Source organism: Pholcus phalangioides, unplaced genomic scaffold (genome assembly GCF_987345545.1).
Source record: "Pholcus phalangioides strain wild (caught in Gottingen) unplaced genomic scaffold, Ppha-v1.0 ptg000002l_1, whole genome shotgun sequence".
NCBI lineage: Eukaryota > Metazoa > Arthropoda > Arachnida > Araneae > Pholcidae > Pholcus > Pholcus phalangioides.
The window spans coordinates 5,077,422-5,103,692 of NW_028301595.1; the positions used below are offsets into that span (position 1 = coordinate 5,077,422).

At 38.2% G+C, this 26,271-nt stretch overlaps 2 protein-coding genes across 3 annotated transcripts in view; one reads left to right on the forward strand and one right to left on the reverse strand.

Annotated features, from left to right (window-relative positions):
* Positions 1–5,471: 5,471 nt before the first annotated feature.
* On the reverse strand, positions 5,472–15,413 carry LOC149089120 (pre-rRNA-processing protein TSR2 homolog). Of its 2 annotated transcripts, none has more exons than XM_089237272.1 (5): positions 15,236–15,413; positions 15,011–15,101; positions 12,949–13,040; positions 9,999–10,139; positions 5,472–7,179 (listed from the first exon to the last, which is right to left on the reverse strand). In XM_089237272.1, exons 1-5 carry the CDS (start codon positions 15,299–15,301, stop codon positions 7,069–7,071), a joined length of 501 nt encoding a protein of 166 aa, XP_089093398.1. In that variant the 5' UTR covers positions 15,302–15,413; the 3' UTR covers positions 5,472–7,068. The 2 variants fall into 2 exon arrangements, with proteins under 2 accessions (XP_089093398.1, XP_089093399.1); XM_089237273.1 differs by having other exon boundaries at positions 15,007–15,101; positions 15,236–15,389.
* A 4,631-nt stretch (positions 15,414–20,044) lies between these two features.
* LOC149089121 (tRNA (uracil-5-)-methyltransferase homolog A-like) overlaps positions 20,045–26,271 on the forward strand; it is a 40,713-nt gene continuing 34,486 nt past the window's right edge. The window contains exons 1-5 of the mRNA XM_089237274.1: positions 20,045–20,066; positions 22,755–22,922; positions 23,103–23,197; positions 23,853–23,928; positions 24,049–24,164. Of these exons, the coding sequence (XP_089093400.1) occupies positions 22,761–22,922; positions 23,103–23,197; positions 23,853–23,928; positions 24,049–24,164 (449 nt within the window). The 5' untranslated portion in view covers positions 20,045–20,066; positions 22,755–22,760. The remainder of the gene's footprint in view (positions 20,067–22,754; positions 22,923–23,102; positions 23,198–23,852; positions 23,929–24,048; positions 24,165–26,271) is intronic.

Here is a 26,271-nt window from a genome sequence, read left to right on the forward strand (position 1 = left end):
CTTAGCTTGTAGGGAACCAAACAAACCGACTTCTTGTCTGTCGCTGTCGTCTGCTCATAAGAGGTTCTTTGTTTTGGACATCTCCTTAAGCTGAAATAAAATAACCGAACTTTCAGTTTAAATTTCCAGTTCAGTTTATGAGCCTTGTTTATAAGGAACTGAGAGGAATAAATATAGTTTTTTTTACCTTAAACTTCATCATCACCACATGAGTCACTTTTAAATTTGAGATTAGATGACAGCACCTACTGTAAAGTGGAGTGTGGAAATTCACGATCTTATCTGTATTCACGATCTTGAAAAAATAACTGAACTGAAAGTTTGTTCTCTTAATGCAGTTTTGGTTGGGAGGGGCGATCGCCCCCGGCTGGATCCGCACTTGGGAACTGCTCTAATTAATTAATATTGCTTAAAATTCTGTAGATTTGTAATATATTCTATAATTAGATAGATTCTAAATTTTGATAATTTTTACTACTTTTTCTATGATTTTTTTTTTCTCAATTAGATTGAGAAAAAAAATCATAGAAAAAGTAGTAAAAATTATCAAAATTTAGAATTTATATATTGTAAATCCGTCTTCCGGAATATATAAGAGAATGATTCGGAGATGGGGGGCGGTGTTTGGAATGAAAATTTCGAAGAAGTTCTCAAGCCTCGCTAGGGAATCATCACGGCATGACAGTTCAGAGGTTCCCAGGAAGGCATGCATTTAACACTCCAAACGACAGTCGATGTTGCCTCGCCCCAGGGCAATCGTCATCTAGAGATATCCATGCAGGTCTACTATGGAACATCAATAATGGAAGCATTGCCGAATGAAACTACATTCACCTTGTGCGCACTATTAGTACCTCCAGACCAGATGGTAACTCCGAGAGGGGAGGTTTTCAAGGAGAAAATTTGCTAGATACATATCTTTTTCTAATCTCCCTTTTCGTTTGATGGTCTAAGCATGTTTTTTTTTGGTTAATATAGCCGTTATTGTTTAACAGCAGAGAGAAAGGCCAGACTTTTTTCAGGGATAAAGAATGCGACCACCTGCATGACATACTTTTTTATTTTAGAAATAAGCTATTGCCATACCTAATAACGCTAAAAATAATATTGTTGGGGCTTTAAACTGAAAGCCTCCTTTCGCCATCAATAACAGATTAATGAGAAAAAAATTAGATTTTAATCAGAAATTTCCAAAGCATCTGCCGAGAAACGAAAAGGTTTCTTTTGAAAAAATTGCGGCCCCGTGCGACCGCACCTTTCGCAACCCCTCAAGTCCGGTCCTGATCGGAGACAAGTTGGAAAAGAACAGCATAAATAAGGGAAAGAGGCGTTGTTCCCCCCCCCCCCTAGTTTGCATGTTCTTTCCCAAGTTTTCGCAGATTTTTGATTTGCAACAACTTTCTAATGTTCTAATTGCGTTTTTTAAGACAGGTTGTTCATGTAAAATCTTTTTTTTTTAATTTTGTGATTACACTGTATTTTCATTCTCAAAACTGAAACAGTAGTTTCTGGACCCATTTTTAGCATTTTTCAAATTGGAACCTTACCTCTACGACAAATAGTTGATGAGTGAGATGAAGAGCGAATTATCAGAGGCCACCGTATATAGTAAATCCATGGTCTATCTAAAAAAAATGAAAAATTCGAAAACGTGCATTTTGGCAATTAAAAAAAATATTAAAATTGACACGCGTTGTCTCTTATATTGCATAATTTGAAAAATTAATTTTTTAACAAATTTTTCATAAGAATTTTTAATCAAGAAAAGTATAGAGATGAAGCTGAATTTGGGGGATAGAAAAACCAATAAAATTTAACATTGTAATTTCAAAGCTAGAATCAAAACACGGAAAGGAAAATTTAAGATGCATTGAGTTAAGAAGCAAATAATGTGGAAAAAAAGCTTTTTGTTTGAGGATCCATTTCACACTCGATTAAAGTGTGTAAAAATATATGATGGCTCATCTCTACTAAGTATAGACACAAATGTGTTAAGTAGCATTAGTTTTAAAGATGTTATCAACGACTTTGAACTATAAAAAGTAGGAGAAAGCTTTCAGATAAATAAAGTGAGTTTAAAATAAACTCACCATAAATAAAGTGAGTGCTCAGAAATATTCAGATCATATATTTAACCTTGCACAGTCACAGATTTACAGCGACGCGTCGGGAGGGGTGGCTAATTGTGTATGATTGTCCTGTATTTTACTGGACAGGCCAAATTTTACCATATTATCCAGATTTTGGGAGGGATGATTACTCCCTACCCTACTTCTGGATCCACGGCTGATCTTAGATTAGTCACTGCTGACATATAATGTTTCATTCAATGTTTTTTCTATTGATAGATTCAACATTGTGTAAAATATACGTATGGGGGGGGGGGGCACCATAATCATTTAAGTGCTTAGGGCCTTCAAACATCTTAATCCGGCCCTGACCTCAGTCAAACCGGGCCTTGAATGATTCGATTCACTGTTTTATTTTCTACAATACAAGTCTTCTACTAACAAAAAAAAACCTGCCGCAGGAGTCCAAAGGTTGAGAACAACTGGCTTAGTCGCATTCATTAACAAACCCACACACATCACTATTGCCAGCTCGTTGCAATGCTTCTGACGGAGGTTGTAGATGCCACTAGGAGCCGCGATGCACACTTTAAGAAAAACCGCCATAATTAAATACATATAACTTCAGTGATTTGTGGTATGTCTTGGAATCTCACAAAAGAATGGTTTACACCCCCCCTCCTGCATTTTAATGTAAAAAAATATCACAAAAGTATCATTAAACAAATTTTAATATCAAGGATTTATTTTATATAACAGTTTATGAATTCAGTTCTAACATTTTTCATCAATTTCCTGATAAATTCAATAACAAATACAAAATCAATTATGAGTTCACTCAAAACTAAAAATAATATTATGATTACACAAATATTTATCCAAGCATTACCAAATTAGTAAGTATTTGAGAAAAAAACATTTGTTAATTGTTATTTTGAGAGGCAAGATAAAAATGATTTGAAATTACAATCAATGGGCTTTTGATTACATAATCAACATAATTCTCATCAAAAAGAAACGTTCAAGAGCATGTGCCTTCTTTTGTTATGGAAAAAAATTATGTATTCTTTTATGTACGTGTAATATGAAAAACATCATAGTAAAAAACATATTGACACTCCAGTTCAAAAAGGCAACAATTTAGAAAATTACATTTTTGAGTTATGCACGCAATAAGAATGGTGGAAAATGCCTCTACACATTGCAAACCAGCAGCAACTCCCCTTTGCTTATATGCTCCCTACTGCAACTAAATCTGAGCTGATTCCCATTCATTTCCATAAAAAGTGAATCTTTAAAATGCAGATATCTCAAAACGTAGAATTTTGAGTAGCTGCTTTTTTGAACTGGGCTGTCGATATTATCTCAAGGCCATATAAAAATATCATATTTAGATCATTGTTTGATAAAAGTGGAGATGAGAAGACCGTATTTTACTCAAATTTAATGCACACTTTTTCTTCAACAAGAATGATTGAACCCGTTCATCAGGGTGACAATATTAAGGAAAAATATGGCTACAAAAATTTGTTTTTGTAGCAGGGAAATGAAATGCTCATAATATTTAACACGTCTTATGTAAGAGAATTTCAGATGAAATGGTAAAAAAGTTGTATTCTTTCTTCTAGATACAACACTGAAGATAAATTGCAAATCTGTGGAGGAAAAATATTCCACACACACACCCTCATCTCATTCTCGATTTTCCTCCCTCGCTCATAAAACTCAGAAGAAATATATATATTGTACCACATATTTTTTTCCCTGCCAACCCGAATTTGACGAAGGGAAGGAAAAAATACCCACAGTAATTCAAACACATTTCTGTACCCCTGTTTTAACCACTTTATGATCGAAGAGCGTAATATTGTGTCCCAAACGCCAGTGGAATGAATTCAAACAAGTTCACTCAGTTTTTTTTCCTCTCTCCTGATCACCCCGAAGCTTTGTTGTGACCTTACAATATTTTTTTTCCCTTTTGGTTTTTTTGTATACCCTGATAGCAATTTTTTTTCCTCACATATGATGTCTTTCTTATAAGAATGAAAAAGAACAGTGAGGGTAAAAGAAATCTTTGTACCTACATTCTCATCACCTTATTTATTATACTGTCTAACTTTCATTTTTTTACTTCCCTTTTTCTAAAGTGCAGTTAGGTTAGGACAAGGTTAATATACAGTCAAATCCTGTTTTAACAAATACCGTCATAGTGAAAATCTCGTTTTAACGAATACCGTCATAGTGAAAATCTCGTTTTAACGAATACCGTCATAGTGAAAATCTCGTTTTAACGAATACCGTCATAGTGAAAATCTCGTTTTAACGAATACCGTCATAGTGAAAATCTCGTTTTAACGAATACCGTCATAGTGAAAATCTCGTTTTAACGAACAATTTTCTAACCCCCTAGATATATAGGAACAATGCAAAAACCTGAAATCCTTTTATAACGAAATTTTGTTATAACAAAGTGATTTCTGCGGTCCCTTGGAGTTCGTTATAACGGGATTCGACTGCATTTATTGACGATTCGTCAAATAGAGAGCATCAGAATTTCTTGCCAATTTGCTTGTAAGTGAAGCGGTTAAAAATGTGACATCGGATTCCACACTCTGCAACTTTCTGCAGCCGGAAGACAAGTTTTAAATTACAGTCAGATGAGGTAGGACTGACATCTCAGTCCCTGCTTATGGTGTGTTAAGTAAATAAGGTAAATGTTCATTGCTTCTCTCTCTACCACTTTCAAATTCAATATGATAAATTACGGGACACCCCCTCCCCAGCAGTCTTGCTATGGAAACCCACTCCAGGAACACTGGGATTTCGGGTACAGTAAATTACTTTAGGTGGTGCAACATTAACTGCTATTTGCTGCAAAGTAAAAAAAAAAAAAAAACACACACACACACACACTCCCCTTTGATAAAAATCAAAACTTAACATGATACAAAGGAAAAAACAACACTCATCTTTGAGAAATTGAATTTTCTGGATGTTATGACAAAACTAATATTTGGAAAGAAAAGCGATTTGTCTTCTCCGGAAATCGAACCCAGGTCCCCTTGCATACCAGATAAGTGCGCTAACCAATACACCAGAGACACATTTCAATGCCTTATAACACGCATTAGTAGCATGAAGTGCTGAATGGAGACATAGCAGCCTCCCTTACCTACGAATGAATGAATGAACGCCAGGGTCTCTGCCACCGGACTTATCCCGTTGCCAAGATCTCTTCCAGCCCAGCTTCGTGGCAGAGTCTGGAACAAAGTGTGTATGAGTGCACCCAACAGTCTGAGTATGTAGCTAGTGTTGTGTATGATATTTCAGTGCTGCCATCTATATTTCAAATTGTGAGTGAAGTGTAATGATTGAATATTTGTAACGTTGTAGGCCTGTTGCTCTCTGTGGCGAAACTTTTTAACGGGGAGATCGGCTCGCATTCACGCCTTGAAGTTGGGAACCACAGAACTCCCTTACCTATGGCAATTTTTGCCCCAGTTTTCAATTTCTCAGAATATTTCGGGCCAAAAAAATACCATCTCTTAGCATTCACCTTTTTTTAATATAAAAATGTGTGAAGACCCATTTGCCAAAAAAAACTATAGCAGAATGAAAATTATCAGATAAATCACAAACAGAATATGTAGACTATCGATAATGAAAGTATTCAAACCTGAGAACTTTGCAATGAAATGATGCATCCCAGAATGTGGTGTGTGTGTGGAAATGCATGGCCTTAACTTGATGATGTTACATGTGTTTCGTATTTACGAAGTGATATTATCCATTGTTAGAAGTGGCAGTGTCAGATGCTCAAATTTTTATGTTCATGTAAGTATTATGTTGAGTGCTTGCTCTCTGTAGAGAGACTAAACACGTGACTTCCGCTATGTTATGCTGGATCTTATAATATGGTCCTCAGTTCTCTTTAATTCTGTGAAAAGATTGATTTTTTAACCTCTAAAACTCAACTTTACAACTCTAAAGAAACATGCAGTTACCATTCAAATATTGTATTCATCACTTTATTCGAAACCATCACTTATTCAACAAAAAAAAAATATTCACAAGTCACTTATTTTTTCATTCAAGTACAAAATTTGATGTCAATATACCACTACTACTTCACCGTGCATGCACCTTGTACATATTCCTCTGCGGAATTTCTAATGAATTGATACATGCCAGAATGTGTGTTCTGAGCGTATGTGTGTGCGCCCCCCAACATATCTTTGTGTTGCCAGAGATGTGCTTGTTTTGTGTTCTTGCTGGTGTGTTGCCATTTGTCTTTCTTATCTTTAAGTGAAGATGATAAATGCTTGAATTTTCATGTTATGTAAGTATAATGTTGAAGGTCTGCCTGCTCTCTGCAAAGAGACTTTTTCGAATGGAAGACGATTTCAATATAACAAAACGACATCTAAACAACACAGCAAAAATAAAAATAAATATTTAGAAGTTATTGATGTACAATGGTGCCTTAATATCCAATGTCCCACGTTTTGACAGTCTCACAAGTCAATGCTTACATTTTTCACGTTTGCAGGTGCATAGAGTCTGCTACACTTCATATTGAAAGCATTGTCCTGCAATTCAATATTGGTTAAATGACAGATTGGCATCAAGATACCACTGTGTTTAATTTAAACTGAGTGAATGGACTGTAAAAATGGGTCCATCCCTTCCCACACACAAATTCAGTGACTAGTGGCACTCTGAGAAATTTACACATTCAAAATAGAAAGGAAAAAAAAAAAGAGTTCTAATTTTCTCCAAGTACAGCATTTTAGACTGAAAATTTGTGAGGTCCATACTCATTTCTCTAAATTCAATGCTGCTTCCTTTAAACAGCACTTGGGTTATTAAAAGTACATAAAAATAAAGTATCACCCATAACATTCCATTCTTGAAACTTCAATGACAAAAAGGGAATTTGCAAATGAAACAAAGAAATTTTTATTTTTATACTTGAAAGAATTTTCCTCTAATTCAAAAATCATCTTCTTTTACGCCCACCATGCACTTTGGTCCAACCATCCTCATTGTCAGAAGTGTTTTCTCCTACAGTAAGCTTCTCAATTTGAGGCAGAGGTGAATCTGTGGCAGCCTTCGAATACAGAAAAATTTACCTGAGCATTCTCACATTAAAAATTGACACACTAGTTTATTGGTTTCAATTCGTGCATTAACCTGGAAGCATTCACGAGCGACAGAAGCTTTGACTGAAATAAAAAATTAGAGGGTGTGGCCAAAAGTTGTTAGTTGTCCAGCATACAGAGTCAGGGCAGTAATTGAGAGGGGTCTGAGTGCTCCGGGCACTGTATCAGAGGGGGCCGCCAATTTCACCCTTCAACATTGAGGGGGGGGGGCACTAAAATGTCTGCTTGCCCCGACTGACCAGGTATTTAGCTGCAGTCCTGTACAGGGTGGTCATGAAATAACTTTGCTAATATACAAGTCCCTAGTGGCGGCAAAAAATTAACTAATGCAAATGAAATTTGAGATATAAGTGTTTCAGAGTATGCACTCAAGAATGAGAAGAGAAACAAAAACCTATCTCTTTCATGGTTACAGTAATAGCACGCACGCACGCACGCACGCACACACACACACACACACACACACACACACACACAAATTTCAAATAATTCAACTACTTCACCAAACACCAACTCTGACCATATCGCTATATTGTAATTTACTACCATTAATGAGTTGGGCTGGAAATGATGGCATCATCCATCGGTGGTCGCGTCAATCTCTTTAGGAAAATATCTCATTCATATTCTCTTTTGGGTTTGAACCTGGAACCATGATGGCAACCTTGATGGTAGATAAACATCTTACCACCATGCCACTCAAGCACATAAATAATTCAACATGCAAAACTCACTTTTATGCATTGCAAAATGATCTATGCCATAAAAAACCATGAATGGCTGTAGAATGGTATTTGTAGTTTGATAAACTCTGGCACTAGATGCAGACAAAGAAACACATGGAAACAACCAGTGCAAATCATATTACTGCAGCAGTTACCCATCAACCCCTTGGTGAGATCTTCTTTCTTTGTGTGCATCCAAATACAAATACAAATACAAATACAAATACAACGCCACAACAGGCAAATTGCCCAACAAGGTGGCTGAATTAAGAACATCATGGATCCCCGAGCCCCTACCTACTACTGCTACACCACACATGCACCCCCCCCCCGCGGAACCCCCCAACGAATCGGTACATGCGTTAATGTGCGTGTACGTGTAGTGAAACCTGACGTAAAGTTTGTTTCTGTGTAATGCTTGTTATGTGTAGTGCTGTCATCTGCCCCCAGTTTTACTAACTATGAGTGAAGTGTTATGGTTGAATGATTTACCGTTGTAGGACTGTTGCTCTCTGTGGCGAGACTTTTTAACGGGGAGATCGGCTCGCATTTGCGCCTTGAAGTTGGGAACCACAGAAAACCAACTTCAGCCGACCACCACTGTGGGGTTCGAACCCGGATCCTCGCATCACGAGTCCGGCACTATAACCACTCGACCACCACAGCGGCGAAGCACAGCGGCCACCACAGTTGGCATCCTGTGCCAACATTTCTAGAGCTAGAAGCGCATACTTGAAAACACCTATATCTCATTCGAATTCATTGATTTTTGCTATTGGCAGGGGCTCATATATTGGCAAAGTTATTTGACCACCCTGAATAAATATAATATAATATATATAAAACTCATGGGAAAGAGTTGCATTGTATATCCAAGAGTTATTAATGGGCTCAGTTCCTCATTTGTTCATTTTGTCGCACTACGGTCATTTTCTGCACACGAGGGCTAATTAGACCGGGACCTACAATTTATTGCCGATTCCGAACGGCAGGCTTGTTTTTCATACTCATCGAGAGGTTGGTGCGCTAACCCCTCGATGGGGGACTCCCTGCGGTAGCAATTTTTGCTGCGGTCAAGTCACCGTTTTTTTGTTGTACCCCTGTGTCAGGAAAGTTTTCTGACAAGGACGAACTGGGTATCGAACTCGCGACACCTCTAAACATCCTTTGGTACTTTAGGCGAGCATCTTATCGACCGGGCTACCGCGCCCCGGCTCAGTTCCCTAATAAAAATTATTGGTGGCGATCAAGTACATTGCCCCTGCTCCCCAGGATTCGGCACCTACAATGTAGGAGGCTTGATATATGATAATCCTCATAATGTGGACTCATCCTCTCAACCCATGAACATAAACATCTTCATTCTTTCAGTAGCACAGTTCAGGGTCGATTGATCTGTTAAAAAAAACTTCCAGGTGCCATAAATAGAAAAGTGTAATTTCTGTCATAAATTAGTTTTTTTGATGAGGAAAGCAAATTAGGTAATGGTAAGTCTCATACACATTTTTGCATTATTTTTAAAATGTCTTAACCGTTTGCCTCAGAACCAGTTACCGGTTATTATAAAGAAAAAATATGGTGATCTGAGGTAAAATTTTAGCAGTCATAAGTAGTTTAGCAGACGCACGGTTGCATTACAGATGCACGGTAAAAAAGCCAGTAAAAAAGCAGTTTAAACAAAAAAAAAACAACTTCTGAATACATTTAAAAATGTATATTTTGAATATAAAAAAAATATATTATTTCCCCTCTGAACTTTAATAATGCCACTAAATTAAGGTTTCATAGCCTTCCACCCAGACTTGTTATTCTATTACACAAATTTATATAGATATATATACATATACTCATTTAATAAAATTCCGGATGCACCCATCTTTCGGGAACGCTTTGATATCTCCTTGATATGGGAATAGGGGTGTGTTCGGCCCTTCAATATTAAAAAAAATATATATCCCCAAGAAAAGATTTTCAATTTCAATGCACAAGCTGCCAGGTTGGATATGTAAGTAGCAAATATTATAATTACAAAAAAAATGTACCTCTGTTTCTCCTGAAACTTTACTTAATGCAATTGAAGTAGCAGCAGTAGCAGAGACTTGCAGTTGCGGTAAAAGTTTTGATACTTCTGCTTCAGAACCATTTTTGCACAAGTCAAATGCCTTACAAAACTCTTGGGATATCTAGACACATTAGAAAGAACATAATTTATTCTATGACCCACGACAGAACTCTAGACATCTAAAAAGTGTGGCAGATGTCTGAAGTCTGGGCGATGTGCAAAATTTCAGGACACTACGGAGTGTCCAAAATTAGCCATATGATATACATGATAAGTTCAATGGTTACATCTTGTCAATTTTTCCATCATTCTGTATGGTTTTCCCATAGGTCTGAAGAGCCTACAACACTTCCACCATTTAGAAATGAACAGAAATTGGTTTTTCCCCTCACTGTTCTTCCTATATTCCTGTTCAGGGATTTTCCCCTCCACATATAATCTACTTTTCGACAATCAATGTACCCTTTCATACCCTTTCTACAAAGATAGAAAGAGAACACATAAATCGAGTGCAAAAGAGAAATCTAACTATACAGTCGGCCCCCCCCCCCCGTATTCGCGGGGGTTACGTTCCGGAAGTGACAGCGAATACAGAAATCCGCGAATAACCGAAACCATAGGTTTTTTTTTCTATATCTCGTTTATTGAACATCAAGAGAAGAGCATGGTGGCACAGGGGTAGAAAGGATATGTAAAAGAGGGTGGAGATGTTTTCTTGAAAGAACACTGTGATTTCTGTTTGCTGTTTCTTCTTCATATCATGAAGTATGTTGGAGTATGTTTTGATGTAAGACTTCCTCTACTAATTTTTCTACATGTGAAGCACATACCATAGAAGGATCTATGTCATGAAAATTATCTATTGCTGATTTAAACTTGCGAAGCCCTTCCACTATGTTACATATGTTGAACTGCACTTTACTCCTTTATCTTGATCTTCATCTAGTACAGCTTCAGTTTTAGGAGCAGTCACTCAGCTCCATTAATTCCTCTTTGGTTAATGTCTCTGAATTGCTATTAATTTTTAGCTGTTCAATTTCTAATATATATAATATGATTGAACCCTTCTCCCCCCACCTGTTTCGCTAACGTGACGATGTCTTTTATAATTTCCTTGGAAATTTTCTAGCTACCTCCTGGTCGGCAGAGGCTTGATCATAAGTGATTTTTTACATTGCGTAATCCAAATCGTTTCTTAAATCTATGAAATCAACCTTTACTTGCATAAAGTTCTGATGAAATAGACGTTTCACCAGCTCTTTCCTTTATAGAAGAGTAAAATTTTTTCGCCTTTTAATTTATAATATTACAATCAATTGGAATACCTTTTTCGTGGCAATCTTGGCCCACAAAAAAAAGCATTTTCTCTATGAGAAACACATGGGTCCCGTAGGCAATGCAAAGTTTTCGCTACCATAGGTACAGCTACAGCCTCGGCTGATTCCCTTTTCTTGATATATCTCACCGTAGATTCGGTGATTCCATAATGGTGGGCAACAACAGCAATTAATTTACTTTCTCCACAAGCATAAATAGGCAATATATCAGTTTTTTTTGTAAAGTTTTCACTTTTTTTGTCTTTTCGAAAGATTATCAGTAGTTTTAGAAAAATGAACCATCCCAAACATGTACAACTCAAATTTTGTAAACAAAACACGTGAATGACGATTGCTAGTGTTGACAAAAAAAAATTTCCAATGAAGAAAAAAAAAACCGCGAATACGGAGGGGGGGGGGGGTCAACTGTACTTTATTTTTCACCTTCTATTTATTATAATTTTTTTTTTCTTTCCCTTCCTCTTCCTAATATGCGAACAAGGAAACAAATTTTTCAGAACTATCGTTAATACTTGAAATAAAGATTGTTAAATTTGTTGTCAAAAGCCTGTACATGAAGGGGGTTAACAAAAAGTTGTTTTTATGTGCATTGATGGGGAAAGAGGAAATAGCAAGATAGAGAGGAAATGGCTTAATCTGCTTTGCAGATCACTTTGCTACAAGCAAGGTCATATTTTCACATTTCTAAGAGTGACTTAACAAGGTTTGACTATATCTTCATATAATTCTGTAGTTGGAATGTTAAAAAACATTATGCATATTTTTGTGGCAAAAGAATGAGGTGGATGTGTAAGATATGGATAAATAAAGTACATTGTTGGTCAGGGGTAATTTCTCACTTTTTTTTGAGCATCATTCATGTCCAGGATCAAAAGAAGAGCACTCAAAAGTCATTACCTCTAGACCAGCGGTTCTCAACCTCTTTTGACTCGCGGAGCATTTTATGGTAAAAAAATTCTATGGCGGGCCCCGTAGACCAATTTTTTAATTATTCATCAAAGTTACTGATTTATTTTTACTATTTAAAAATATTTATAATAATTTTTTTTAATTTTGCTGTTTTTTTTTGTTTTCCTTGAGTGGCCGGGGAACCCCTGGAGAGTGCACAAGGAGCCCCAAGGGCTCCGCGGAGCAGCGGTTCTCAACTGGTGCTCTAGACTAAGAAAACTTATTTATTAAGCTTAAGCTTTTTTGAAAAAAGTGGTTGAAGATATCTATTGTATGATTAGACAAATCTGAAAAGTATTTAGGTACTTGCCAAAATTCTTAGGGTCTGGCATGATTTCCGCTCAGGAAACATGGTCCAAAATAATGATTTTTTTACTCTTCTGAAACCTCATAATTTCTTCCAGTGTCAAAAAATATGATGAAATCATAAAATTTCATCATTTTTTTGTATCATCCTTAGACTCTAATTTAACAATCACATACAGAAAATATTAGGCACCAATACTGTGTTTTCTAGTTGCTATGGTGACCCAGGTTTTGTCAAGCCCTGGTCTATTGTAGCAAGTTTAAATGCAATACAGTTAAATCTTTTGCTTTCTACATGTATAGACTATACGTTTTTAAGCACATAAAACCACTACAGACTTGTTCCAAGCTCCCATCTTCAGCTACGGTATCAAATTCTGCATCTAAGATAGCAGCCATGAAATCTTCAACTTCGCATGGGGCTAAATTGTCTAAAATATAAAAATAAATAAAAATGAATACACATGCGATTACATCACTTGAATATGGTACTACTATTTATACCGTGTTTTCCTGCATGTAATCAACAGTGAAAATGTTCTACTTTAAGAAGAAAAAAATATTATAGCATAGTTTTCATCTGTGCACCGCAAGTAGGGTAGCCATCTTCGAAAACCGAGAAAGGAGGATGCTTGCGCACTCGCAATTCGTAAGCAGGGCCGCAACTAGATGCTTTGTCACCTGGTGCAAGTGCACATTTTGACTCCCCTTTGTAATGTTGAAGAAGAGGTTTCAGAATGAAATTTGCACCCGCTCTGGTTCGGTGTTGTTCTGCTGGGTTGTCGCTGTTCTGAAAAATTCTGCCCAGGCGGCGTTAGTTTTGTAGCGCGTCTTTTCAAACAACCGTACAGCCATTTTGTCGTTTGTGCTTGTTCCGAGTATTTAGATTACATTTCCGTCGATGGTCAGATTGTATTGTTCCCTTTTTTTCCCCTTTATTTAAACAGTGCCCGTATTTTATTTATACCCTAATCGCTTTACTATTTAAACAACGGTCCGGGCTTTATTTTAAACAATGCCCGGGTTTTATTTAAACCCTGATCGATTTATTATTTAAATAACGGTCCGGTCTTTATTTAAACCCAGATCGATTTATTATTTAAACAATGCCCGGGTTTTACTTAAACCCTGATCGATTTATTATTTAAACAATGCCCGGGTTTTATTTAAACCCTGATCGATTTATTTTTATCCACAGTTTTATTTTTTAAACAATCCAGAGCTTATTTTTGTTTATACCATTTGTTTTTATTGTTTTCTATGCTGGCGATTTTTTTTTCTGGCGCACGTAGTGTCTGGCGGCTTTTTCTCGGAACGTTGGACATATTTGGCGTCGGAAAAAAAAGTCACCAAAAATCACCAACCTGTCTCTTATACCAAAGCTGTTCCCAGACAAATTAATTTAGTGATCTGGAACAGTGCCTTAAGTGAGCCGTAAATGTACTAGATTACTTCAGCAATATATAAAGGTGCTGCAGGCTAATTAAGTTACCTGTAAATGTTTCATGGACTGCTCAAGTAATCCGAAACTGCGCCACTGATGACTAAAGTGATCTGTAAATATGCCACTGGTCACTCAAGTGATCTGTGAATGTGGAACATTTAAGTGATCTGGGAATGTGCACTTAATGAAACACTTAACTGATCTACTTTCCTGCACACCAACTCCGGTCATATATCACCATGCAGCAATTTTAAACCAGTGGAGTTGGGTGGAAAATTAAGGCGCCATCTATCGGTGGTCACCCCAGGTTCGGTAGGTAAGGAACTTTTTTTTTTGTATGCTCTATGCCTGGATTCGAACCCGTGGAGCTTGGCGGTAACCTTCATAATGGAAGATAAGCATCATAATGGAAGATGAGCATCTTACCACTGTGCCACTAGAGCGCACTTAACTGATCTGGGACTGCGACCTACAAGGTTCGTTCTGCCGATTGCACCAAATCGAAACAAAATGTTTCATTTGGTGAATAAATAAAAGATCAAATTTGACAAATCCTGAGTGTGGGAATGTACTACAGGCCAGTTTAGTAATGTGGAACTCCACAGCAATCACTTACATGATTTGGAAATGTGCCATGGTGACCTGTAAATACGTTGCAGGTGACTTGAGTGATCAGGAAATGTGTCACATGCCACTTTAGTGATGTGGAGCTGCACTGCGGATCACTTAAGTGAGTGTGGAAAGTGAACTGATTAATTATGTGTTTCCTAAGTGATCTAGAAATGTGCTACTTAGTTCATTTTTACAAAATTGGGTTTGAGGTCGCAAGCTACATCAAATGACTTTGAGAGCCGAATTGGGCCTGCGGGCCATGGGTTAAGCATGTACAATGTATACGATATTAACATAATCTTTGAATGAAGTAATGTTGAAAAATAGTAAGCGTGACTCACAAACCATTATTGTTGAAATATTTTTCAATTTCTTCTCCAAACCATATTTCTTTCTCTTTGGCATAGTAACCACCCATACCTTCCATGATTGCGAGCTAATAAGATATTATTGTAAAAATAAAATGAATGGATCATGTCCACACGTGAATAAACAAAGCACAATGTTCCAATTCGCAAATCAAAACAAAATTTTTGACCGCAAGTAAGAAAAAATAGAGAGATGGCATACTTGCAAACCAGTCCATTTTTTCAACACCATGTGGATATAAGAAAGGAAAACACTTTCAGTACTCATTTTAAAAAAAGTTAATATTAAAAATTAAGCACCGAAAACTCAGTAAATAAAACACGTTTTTCCCAAATAAAAAGCAATGTTTGTTTACGTCTCCAGCTCAGTTTAGTAAAGAGGAGCATAAACAAATCTAAACGGAATAGTCCAAGTTAGATGGCAACATTTCACAAAGTCCTACAAAATAAGCTACAAAAAAAAACTTTTTGATAAATAATCTCTTTTTTTTTAGTCATTTTAGTCTGCCTTAAATCATATTTGATGGTCTTTATTGGAATATTTTTTTCAATTTGTAAACTTACTTTTGGTATGATCCAGAATTATTCTGTAATTTCCCATCTAAAGCCGGGTTTTCCTAGGAGCAGGTTTCCTGTGCCGCGCGCAACGTGATTCACCCAGCGCGACACGCCGTCCACTCACCAATAAGAAAAGCAGCATGACTGTTTTCCTACAGAGCGCAATACGCCTGACGACAGCGCTTTACGTCGGGCGTGATTGGCCGACTGCCACTGGAGGAGTCAAATGCGTCGTGCGCCGCGGTTTTGCCGATATTCTCTTCACTCTTCTGTGTTTTCTTTTCCTCCCCTCCAAATCGGAGCATGCAGACGACAGAGTTGCTGATGCCAAAGCCATATACTTTATATAGCCGCCCTGATCTGATGCGCCTCGCTAGGAAAACACAAACGCGTAGTGTGTAGTGTGATTATGTAACACGTTTCTGTCGGCGCGAAATAGTCTAATTCGGTTCACGCTGCGCAACAAACCTATTCCTAGGAGCAGGTTTTCTGTGCTGCGCACAACGTGATTCGCCCAGCGCGACACGCCGTCCACTCACCAATAAGAAAAGCAGCATGACTGTTTTCCTACAGAGCGCAATACGCCTGACGACAGCGCTTTACGTCGGGCGTGATTGGCCGACTGCCACTGGAGGAGTCAGATGCGTCGTGCGTCGCGGTTTTGCCGATATTCTCTTCACTCTTGTGTGTTTTATTTCCCTTCAGCCGGGTTTTCCTAGGAATGGGTGTTTTGCGCCGCATGAACCGAAATGTATAATTTCACGTCGGCAGAAACGTGTTACATAATCACGCTGCGCGTTAATGTTTTCCTAGCGGGGCGCATCAGATCAGGTCGGCTATATTATAGCACATGGCCTTGGTATCAGCTACTCTGTTGTTTGCATGCTTCGGTTTGAAGGGAAAGCCGGGTTTTCCTAGGAGCAGGTTTTCCGTGCCGCGCGCAACGTGAATCATCCAGCGCGACACGCCGTCCACTCACCAATAAGGAAAACAGTATGACTGTTTACCTACAGAGCGCAATACAGCTCACGACAGCGCTTTACGTCGGACGTAATTGGCCGACTGCTTCTGGAGGAATCAAATGCGTCGTGCGCCGCGGTTTTGCCGATATTCTCTTCACTCTTCTGTGTTTTCTTTTCCTCCCCTCCAAATCGGAGCATGCAGACGACAGAGTTGCTGATGCCAAAGCCATATACTTTATATAGCCGCCCTGATCTGATGCGCCTCGCTAGGAAAACACAAACGCGTAGTGTGTAGTGTGATTATGTAACACGTTTCTGTCGGCGCGAAATAGTCTAATTCGGTTCACGCTGCGCAACAAACCTATTCCTAGGAGCAGGTTTTCTGTGCTGCGCACAACGTGATTCGCCCAGCGCGACACGCCGTCCACTCACCAATAAGAAAAGCAGCATGACTGTTTTCCTACAGAGCGCAATACGCCTGACGACAGCGCTTTACGTCGGGCGTGATTGGCCGACTGCCACTGGAGGAGTCAGATGCGTCGTGCGTCGCGGTTTTGCCGATATTCTCTTCACTCTTGTGTGTTTTATTTCCCTTCAGCCGGGTTTTCCTAGGAATGGGTGTTTTGCGCCGCATGAACCGAAATGTATAATTTCACGTCGGCAGAAACGTGTTACATAATCACGCTGCGCGTTAATGTTTTCCTAGCGGGGCGCATCAGATCAGGTCGGCTATATTATAGCACATGGCCTTGGTATCAGCTACTCTGTTGTTTGCATGCTTCGGTTTGAAGGGAAAGCCGGGTTTTCCTAGGAGCAGGTTTTCCGTGCCGCGCGCAACGTGAATCATCCAGCGCGACACGCCGTCCACTCACCAATAAGGAAAACAGTATGACTGTTTACCTACAGAGCGCAATACAGCTCACGACAGCGCTTTACGTCGGACGTAATTGGCCGACTGCTTCTGGAGGAATCAAATGCGTCTTGCGCCGCGCGTTTTGCCGATGTTCTCTCCACTCTTGTGTTTTCTTTCTCTCCCCTTCGAACCAGAGCATGCAGGCGACAGAGTAGCTGATGTCAAGGCCATATTCTATAATATAACCGCCCTGATCTGATGCGCCACGCTAGGAAAACACAAACGCGTAGCGTAATTATGTACACGTTTCTGCCGGCGCGAAATCGTCTAATTCGGTTCACACTGTGTAAAAAACCTATTCCTAGGAAAACCCGGCTGAAGGGAAAGAAAACACACAAGAGTGAAGAGAATATCGGCAAAACCGCGGCTCACGACGCATTTGATTTTTACAGAAGCAGTCGTCCAATCACGTCAGACGTAAAGTGCCGGCGTGAGCAGTATTGCGCTCTGTAGGAGAACAGTCATGCTGCTTTTCCTATTGGTGAGTGGACGGCGTGTCGCGCTGGGTGAATCACGTTGCGCGCGGCACAGGAAACCTGCTCCTAGGGAAAGGTTTTCTACGGTGCGTGCAGCGTGAAATTGCTGATTGGTTAAAAACTTGAAATTCACATTTTTTAACCAATCAGCGTTTTCACGCTGCACACGGTGCAGGTAACCTGCTCCTAGGAAAACCAAGCTTAACAGATGACAGCACGATGTTAAAAATCTGTTAAGTCGGGTTTTCTTAGAATAGGAGTGAAACTTTTGCGCTGTGTGCAACGTGAAAATGCTGATTGCTTAAAAACCTGAAATTCAGTTTTTTTTTTGACCAATCAGCATTTTTACGCGGCGCGCTCTGAAGAAACCTGCTCCTAGGTAGGCTGACCATATTTCCTCGAGAGAAATACGGGACATCGGGATTCTAAATACGGGAAAATACGGGACTTTGCCAATTATCGCCAAAAACGACGCCAAAACCAAATAAAGTTGCCAAATATTGTTGAAATTACGGAAATATCACAATGGCGGGAAATGATGCATTACTGCAAATTGCAGTGTATTAAAATGTATTCCACGGAAAAAAAAAACGTTTACCAAGGCAAATGTGGGAGATTAATATCCCATATATAGTTGTAACTATCATAAAATAATTTGAGTTGAAAAATAATTTCAATCTTCGACTTTAATAAAGAATAAAAATTCAAGTAGGCTTCGTGTGAAATACGGGAAAAACCGGGACACTTTTGCCAAAAAGTCGGGACGGCCAAAAAAAGAGAAAATACCGGGACTGTCCCGGGAAATACGGGACGTATGGTCACCCTACTCCTAGGAAAACCCAGCTTCAAAATCATCCAGCTTATATTATAAGCGACAAGGAGCATAGATGAGTCGAAACATTATTCTGAGTGAGATCAAATGTTAACTTCTCACAAATTCCCAATTATTCAATTAAAAAAACAATCTTTCCGAGTGATAATGTCTTTTTTTAATCATTTTTATTAGCTTCAAATCATATTCGAAAGTTGTGAACGAGATATATTTTCGTTTTGTTTATTTACTTTTGCAATAATCTAGTAACCATTTTGTTATTTTTTCTGCTAAGAGATGGCGGCACTATGATGACACATCACAGCAACGTTTATTTACATTTCAGGTTCAGTTTTCAAGTGGAGAGGAGCAGAAACGAAACGAAACAAAGTATTCGTACTCCTGATCGAGCTCATACGTTAACTCCTCAGAACTCCGAATTGTTCAATCACAAAAAATTAAAATAAATAATCTCTCACTTTCATGAGTAACAAACAATGTTTGATGGTCGTGATCGATATATTTTTTTCTATTTTTTTTTGCACTTTGGAGTACCCTCCTATTAATTTTTCTGCTAATAGATGGCGACACAATAACAACAATCCATGAAAGGGGCACGTGTGTGTGTTTTACGTTGGACGCTTTATTTACAATTTGATTTAGATTCCGCTCTTGTCGCCAGGGATTGGTAATTTTCTTCTTGAATTTTTTTTTGCTCGGTATTTAAAATTTTTTGCGCTTTCCAGTAGTTATTAGTTTTCATTTCAGTGTGGATTGAATAGAATTTGAATTTGTCACTGAAATTGTTTTCCCCCCCCCAAATGAAACTGATACACGAAAATCTAACAAAAGCAGTGCACACAAATGTGTTTGAGGAAGTGTCAAACACATCAGTGAGTGACTAAAAGAATGGTCTGGAGAGTTTATAAGCATGGGAGTGATTAAAAGAGTGACCTGGGGAGTATGCTAGTGTGAGAGTAACGTAAAGAGTGTAAACTATGGGAGTGACTCAGTGAGTGTACAATCACATGAGTGACCAAAATTCTAATAAAAAAAGTTTGAACATTTGTGACCTGGAAAGTGGGGGAACAAGGAATTGATCTAGAGTGTGTGTATGAGCATGAGAGTGACCTAGAGAGAGAGTGTAAGTACCATCGGAGTGAGTCAGGGAGTGTATGAGCATGGCAGTGACATAAAGAGTGTGTAAGTGTTGGAGTGACTACACTAGCGCCTAAGTGGCATGGTGGTAAGATGCTCATCCGTGAAAGTTGTTGTCAAGTCCCAGGTTCAAACCAGGGGAAGAATATAATAAGGTATTTTCCCTAACGTGCTTGAGGTGACCATTGATAGGTGGCACCTTCATTTTTAACCCAACTTGTTAATAACAGTAAATTACAATATAGTGATATGGCCAGAGTTGGTTTTTGGTGAAGTAAATCAGTGGTTTCCAACTTTTTGCTATGACCACTGAATCATCTTGTGACATCCTTATGTCTTATGCAATAGCTTCGGTATAAGGGACATACCAACTTGGCAACTTTTTTCCAATGATAAGTCAACAGCGCTGATGCACTGTGTTCTGCATTGCCATTGTTCTGCTGGGTTGTCATTGTTCTAGAATGTTCTTTCTGTTAAAAAAAGGTGGGGCTGGTTGTTGTTTTTCCGTGTTCCTAGCGCGTCTTTTGAAATTTTCAAACGGGTCTTCTCCCTTTCTATTCTCTATCTTTTCTTGTAAATGATGTCACCTTATAGCCCCAGCATTTTCAATGATTTGAAAAACCGTTGGGAGATTATGGAACAGATTATGTATATGGAAGGAAGAGAAAATGATCTAATGCAGTGTGTGGCTCAGCCGCTGTGGTGGTCGAGTGGTTATAATGATGGACTCGCATCGCGGGGATCCGTGTTCGAACCCCATCGTCACCGCAGTAGTGGTCGGCTGAAGTTGGTTTCCTGTGGTTCCCAACTTCAAGGCGCAAATGCGAGTCGATCTCCCCATTAAAAAGTCTCGCCACAGAGAGCAATACGCCTACAACGATAAATTATTCAATCATTACAATTCACTCACTTTAGAAAAACTGCTGGCAGATGGCAGTACGACACATAACAAGCATAGCATTACACAGAAAAGAACTTCACGTCAGGTTTCACTACATGTACACACACATTCCCGCGTGTACCAATTCGTTAGAGGTTCCGCAGAGGAATATGGACGAGGTGCATGTGTGGTTTAGTAGTAGTAGTGTGTGGCTCAGATTAATTAATTATTTATACAACATGCAGGACTGTTGTTTATTTAAGAGTGGATACCTTATGTTGTTTTGATATTTAGTCTTAGGTAGTGATATTTTTACTACAATTATGCTTGCTGGTTTTAGCATTTTTATACTTGCTTGTGTGAGCATCAATAGCGTCCCACAGCCTCATATCATATTTATTAACGGACCCAGAAATCATATTTATAATCCAGATCTTATTTATGTTTCCATTTCTCTTGTGTTTCATGATATTTTTCATATTGTTTTCTATGCTGGCAATTTTTTTTTGTGATGCCCGTAATGTGTCTAACAGCCTTGGTGACTTTTGATGGGGTCGTCGGACATGTTTGCCACTGAAAATCACCAAGCTGCTCCTTATACCGAAGCTTTTCTGCTGTTTGAAGGTTAGCCCCTCCCCCCCCAAAAGTAGGTCCTGCTTACACCTTGGCATCTTTCCATAACATATAGTTCTTGTTATTCCAGAAGAGTATTCCTATCCACAAATTCAGGAAGCCCAATAGACTATTAACTTAGTCTAAAAAGTAGGGGGTTTCAACTTCTTAAACATTGTAGTCCAACAAATATATCCCATTAGGCCCAATGGCAAACAAGTCATACTGTTGTATCTCTATTCATGCAGTGTTATCTTAACGCTGTGTCTTAAGCCCAACAAGACCCAAGATCCCAAGTCAGACAGGAAGCTAGATCTACATAAACATATTTTTGAAATAAAATTATTTCCCACTCTTAAAATTTGTACTACATTCTCTCCCCATGGGGCATAGGTCCCACATTATGGAACATGGGACTAGATATGCTAATTGGGACTAGATATGCATCGAAAGCCTATATTTATGGGAGGGTGGTTGAGCGAGCTACATCCTTGAGCAGCAAATTTGAGGAATGAGTGGTTAAATAAATTAGAGTAGGGGGGGGGGTAGTAATGGGTGGCAAAAATTATAGGCCTATGGCCCACAAGCGGCAAAACTTTAAATCTGCATCTGGTTCTCATGTGCTTTTGAAATATCTCCCCTTTGCCCTCATTTTTACAGTTTCAGGCGTATTTTTTGTCATTTTACTGGGACATCTTGAAAAGGTTATTGTGCAGAATAAGTGTAGGGAACACTTTATTTTGTTGTGAGGGCCCCCCCCCCCATTCTGCCCCGGTGCAGTGACCCAGTTGCCCCAGCCTAGCTACAGGCCTCTCTGCCCTGCTTGGAGGCAACTTTGGTTCTTGTATTCTGGGAAAATTTCAATAGTGATTGTTAAAGCATGTAAAAATGTGTGGGGGAAGGAGACCCACTAACTCTCATGTCAATGAAAAGAAAAATGTTTCAAAGTGAAAAAAAAATTAACCTGGAAACCCAAAAAGGAGGAAAAAAGAGCAAATTTTTCTGAAATGTAAGTGGATGCTCGAAATGACAAAAAAAAGGGACATGTTCCCCCTCCTAAAGGAGGACGTCTGGGAACCCTACATGTAGGAGATAAAGCTTGTGCTGCCATCTGTCAGTCACATTTTCAGTTACGGTTATTTGCAACATATTCATAGCAAGACTAGATGAATTCAGAAAGAGAAATGCCAATTTACTAAAATTATATTTTATGAACAGTTGTTTGTTAACAAGATTATATAAATGAGAACAATAGATTTAAATGAAAATTTAATTAGTTTTGAGATTATTGACCTGTTGTTTGTCTAACTATTTTTGTAATAGAGATGTGTTTTTTCCTCCCTTACCATAGATTTTCATGGCGGACGCAGAAAAGAAAGATCCGGTTGAAGAAGAAAAAAGTTCCAGCGATACGAAATCTAATCAAGAACCAGACCCGTACCTGTACACAAAACTTGATTTCACGTCCGAAATATTCAAAATAGAAGTCGGAAACCTTCCTAATTACTGCGGTTATGGGGTAAATTTTCTTTTCTTTTATCATTGAAGTCTGAAATTTTCACATGTGGCAGACTATACAAAGATTTCTTTCTCTCAGAGTAGCAAAATCCAGATCTGTATATTATACATAGGAAATTACGATGTATGCATTTATATATTTTTTTCATTAATTTTAATTTTGAACTCTTTGTTATTTCAGCAACTTCGGAAGCTATTGAATGTGAAGTTGAAGTTGAATACTCACAAGATAAAAGCTATCGGTTCACCAATCTCTTTCGCATTTGTTACATTCAAGTAAATTTCCTTGTACTTTCTCTAACCAGGGCCGCAACTAGAAACAAAAACTGAGTTTGTTGCCCCCATTCATGATTTTGAATGAATAAAGAGTTCTCAGGGCACCAGCTTTCCCTGCCTTCTACCCTAGTTGTGGCCCTGTCACTAACCATAAGTAACACATTTTTAGTACAAATATTATTTCTGTGAGAGCTTGTGCAGATTCTCTGAAAAAGAGAAATTCATGCGTGAAATTATGTGAATGCCTCTTGGATTGAACATTTGAACATTTTTGTTATTTTTACATTCTTAAGTGAAAAAAGAATGCTTGCTACATAATCTAGATGCATTTCATGTATTTTGTGAATGTGGCACCACCTATTTGTAAGAATTTTGATTATTTTTCTTATGTCAAAAAAAAAGTGACTCTTTCACAAGTCTAAGGGTACAAATCATACCTTGGTACATCAATTTGTTGGTTTGTTTATTTTTTTTTAGAATTTGTCAAAATTTATGGGACAGCCGTATGTATATTAAGGTTGCATGTTGGGGGTCACACATTCATAGCTGTTTTAAGACACATGCCAGCTGCGAGTTAAACACCCCTGCTCTAAAACATTATATGATTCAAGTATATGCTCTATAAGAATAATATTGAAGAAAGTTTTACTTTTAGGAATGAAAATGATAGAGATAATGCATTAAAGTGTCTGCAAGGATATAAATGGAAAAAGAAAACTTTATATGCAAAAGTATGTGTGTGCTTTAATGTTATGGCTAATTTTTTTGTTTGTTTAATCCACATTTTACTCTGTTTTTTTTGTTTTATTTTAATCGTTGAAAAAATTGATCATCATTATTATTTGCTTTAGAAAGCGAACCCTATGGCTGATCCTATGGCTTGCAAAAGAAAGGCTGGAGATGCTGAAGATTCTGTACCTATCAAAAAGTCCAAAGATGAAAATGAAGAAGAATCAATTTCTACCATGTGTGTAATTTTTCAGATTATACGTGTTGCTGATTGCCATTATTGTTGTGTTGGGCTGGTAATACAGTTCTTCAACAAAGATCTTTTATAAAACTTTTATTCAAATTTATTTTTACTTCTTTGTCAAAGTTATCTTTGCCTTTTATCAAAGTTGACCATTACACAATCATATTTCTTCGTCAAACTTATTTTATAAAAGGTCTTTGCCAGATAAATTTTATAATTTAATACCGGTCTAAATCAGGAAAAAAACAATTTTATACTATTTTAAATAGTCTTAAGAAATTATTCTTAACTTACATATATATATATATATATATATATATATATTTAAGGTTCATGGATAACAGGACATATGGTATTTAACTGGCAAACCATTGATCCTAGAGGCATACTTCCAATTACAAGTTTCCAAATAGTTTGTAGTACTGATATATGTCATTCATGTTGCAAGAGGTTGTATGATTATTACAATTAAAAAAAATTCCTTTTTATATGGACACTATGTGCTCAAAAACCTAATTAAAAAGTTATTACCATCTTTCCTGGTGCCAACCCCCCCCCCCCCCCCATGTTTCTAAGTACAATATTTACTGAAATATTCGAATTCAAAAAATTGAGGAAAGTTAAGGGCAGCATCACTGTAGATAAAACGGTCTACCATGTTGGACCCAAATTTGCGGATCCATGAGCAATGTTTCCTCTAAGCCAGCAGTTCTCAGCCGGTGCTCCATGGACCCATTGGGATTCTTATGTGAACATCCCAGAGCAGAGATCTTCAATCTTTTTCTAGTCTGTGTGTTGCCTGTACCCATTAGCAAAAGAAGAGCATCCTCACGGCAAGTTTGACATGAAATAAAGATGATTTCAATCCATGAATACAATTTGTACAAGGCATTTAATTGGAATAATGTACGAGATGAGCGATAGACTAACTTCATTGGAAACGAAAAGCCAAGCATGTAATATCGAGATAAATGGAGTGCCTGAAGATAGAGATGAAAATATTGAACACATTGTACAAACCATAAAAATTGAACTGGGGATTACTGAAGATTTCCACCTGGTTAAGCCGCTCCCTCAGTTGGAGCATGAATGGTTCAAAAGGATGGAGAGAGATGGAAAAGCAATGGAAACCATCAAGGACCTGGTTAAATTCCTAGAGGCCAACCAGGAACATCTCCACACCAAGAGGGATGAGACCATCCAGACTCCACATGAAACGCAACAACTGAGGAGGAGCGAAAGACTGAGAGCAAGGGCAGAAGCCGAAGACAGCGTCGATAGGGTACTCTCCCAGGAAATAGAAGAATTAGAAGACGAAGAATACGACACAGAGGGAGAGCAATCGGAGAGAGAAGAAGCGGTCGAAATATGGGAAGACTCTGACTCTGACTTCAAATAGAATGATCCAGTGAAAGAGTAATCAAGAAACAAAGTCCCAATGATCAGTGTTTAAACTGTGAAGCACCCAACCAAAAGCTGAGGAGCTTTTGAATAATCGAACAACCCCCTCCCCTCATGCTGAAGGACCTGGCACCTGGTTGGACCAATGTGACACGAAGGGCTCACACTAGCCAACAAGCCAACGAGGGAAGACATGGGTCCAGGACCTGGCGCTTGGCCACAGAGAGGAACAGGGGGCTCGGGCTCAATAAAGCTGGAAAGGACATCAGAACAGCTCATCGGAATAAATTGTATAATAGAAATATTTAAATCTGTATATACTTTTTTTTTTTTTTTTTTTAATAATGTGTTTTTATATTCAATGTTCATGTATTTTATATTTTATATGCATAATAAAGCACCCGACATCGCCCAGCCCCTCATCCGGGCAATGGCTAAAATTGACAATGGTCGATAGAGCCTGGGCGGTGCACGGAATGAAATGAAATGAAATGAAATGGGGATTACTGACTCAACACCTATACAAGTAATGCATCGGGTTTCAACTCAAGTAAAAAATAAACCCAAGCCGATTATAGTGCGATTTTCATCTGTACAATGCAGAACAAAATGGATAAGTAAAGCAAAATCGGAAAATTTGACTGCTGATAAAATCGACCCTAGATTCAGATCACGAAGGATATACGTAAATTAACATTTA

Coding starts and splice junctions, on each gene's coding strand:
- LOC149089120 (XM_089237272.1), bottom strand. CDS start 15,301: ATGAGTACTGAAAGTGTTTTCCTTTCTTATATCCACATGGTGTTGAAA. Junction 15,102..15,235: donor AAAAATGGACTGGTTTGCAA/GTATGCCATCTC, acceptor ATATCTTATTAG/CTCGCAATCATGGAAGGTAT. Junction 13,041..15,010: donor AAAATATTTCAACAATAATG/GTTTGTGAGTCA, acceptor TTTATATTTTAG/ACAATTTAGCCCCATGCGAA.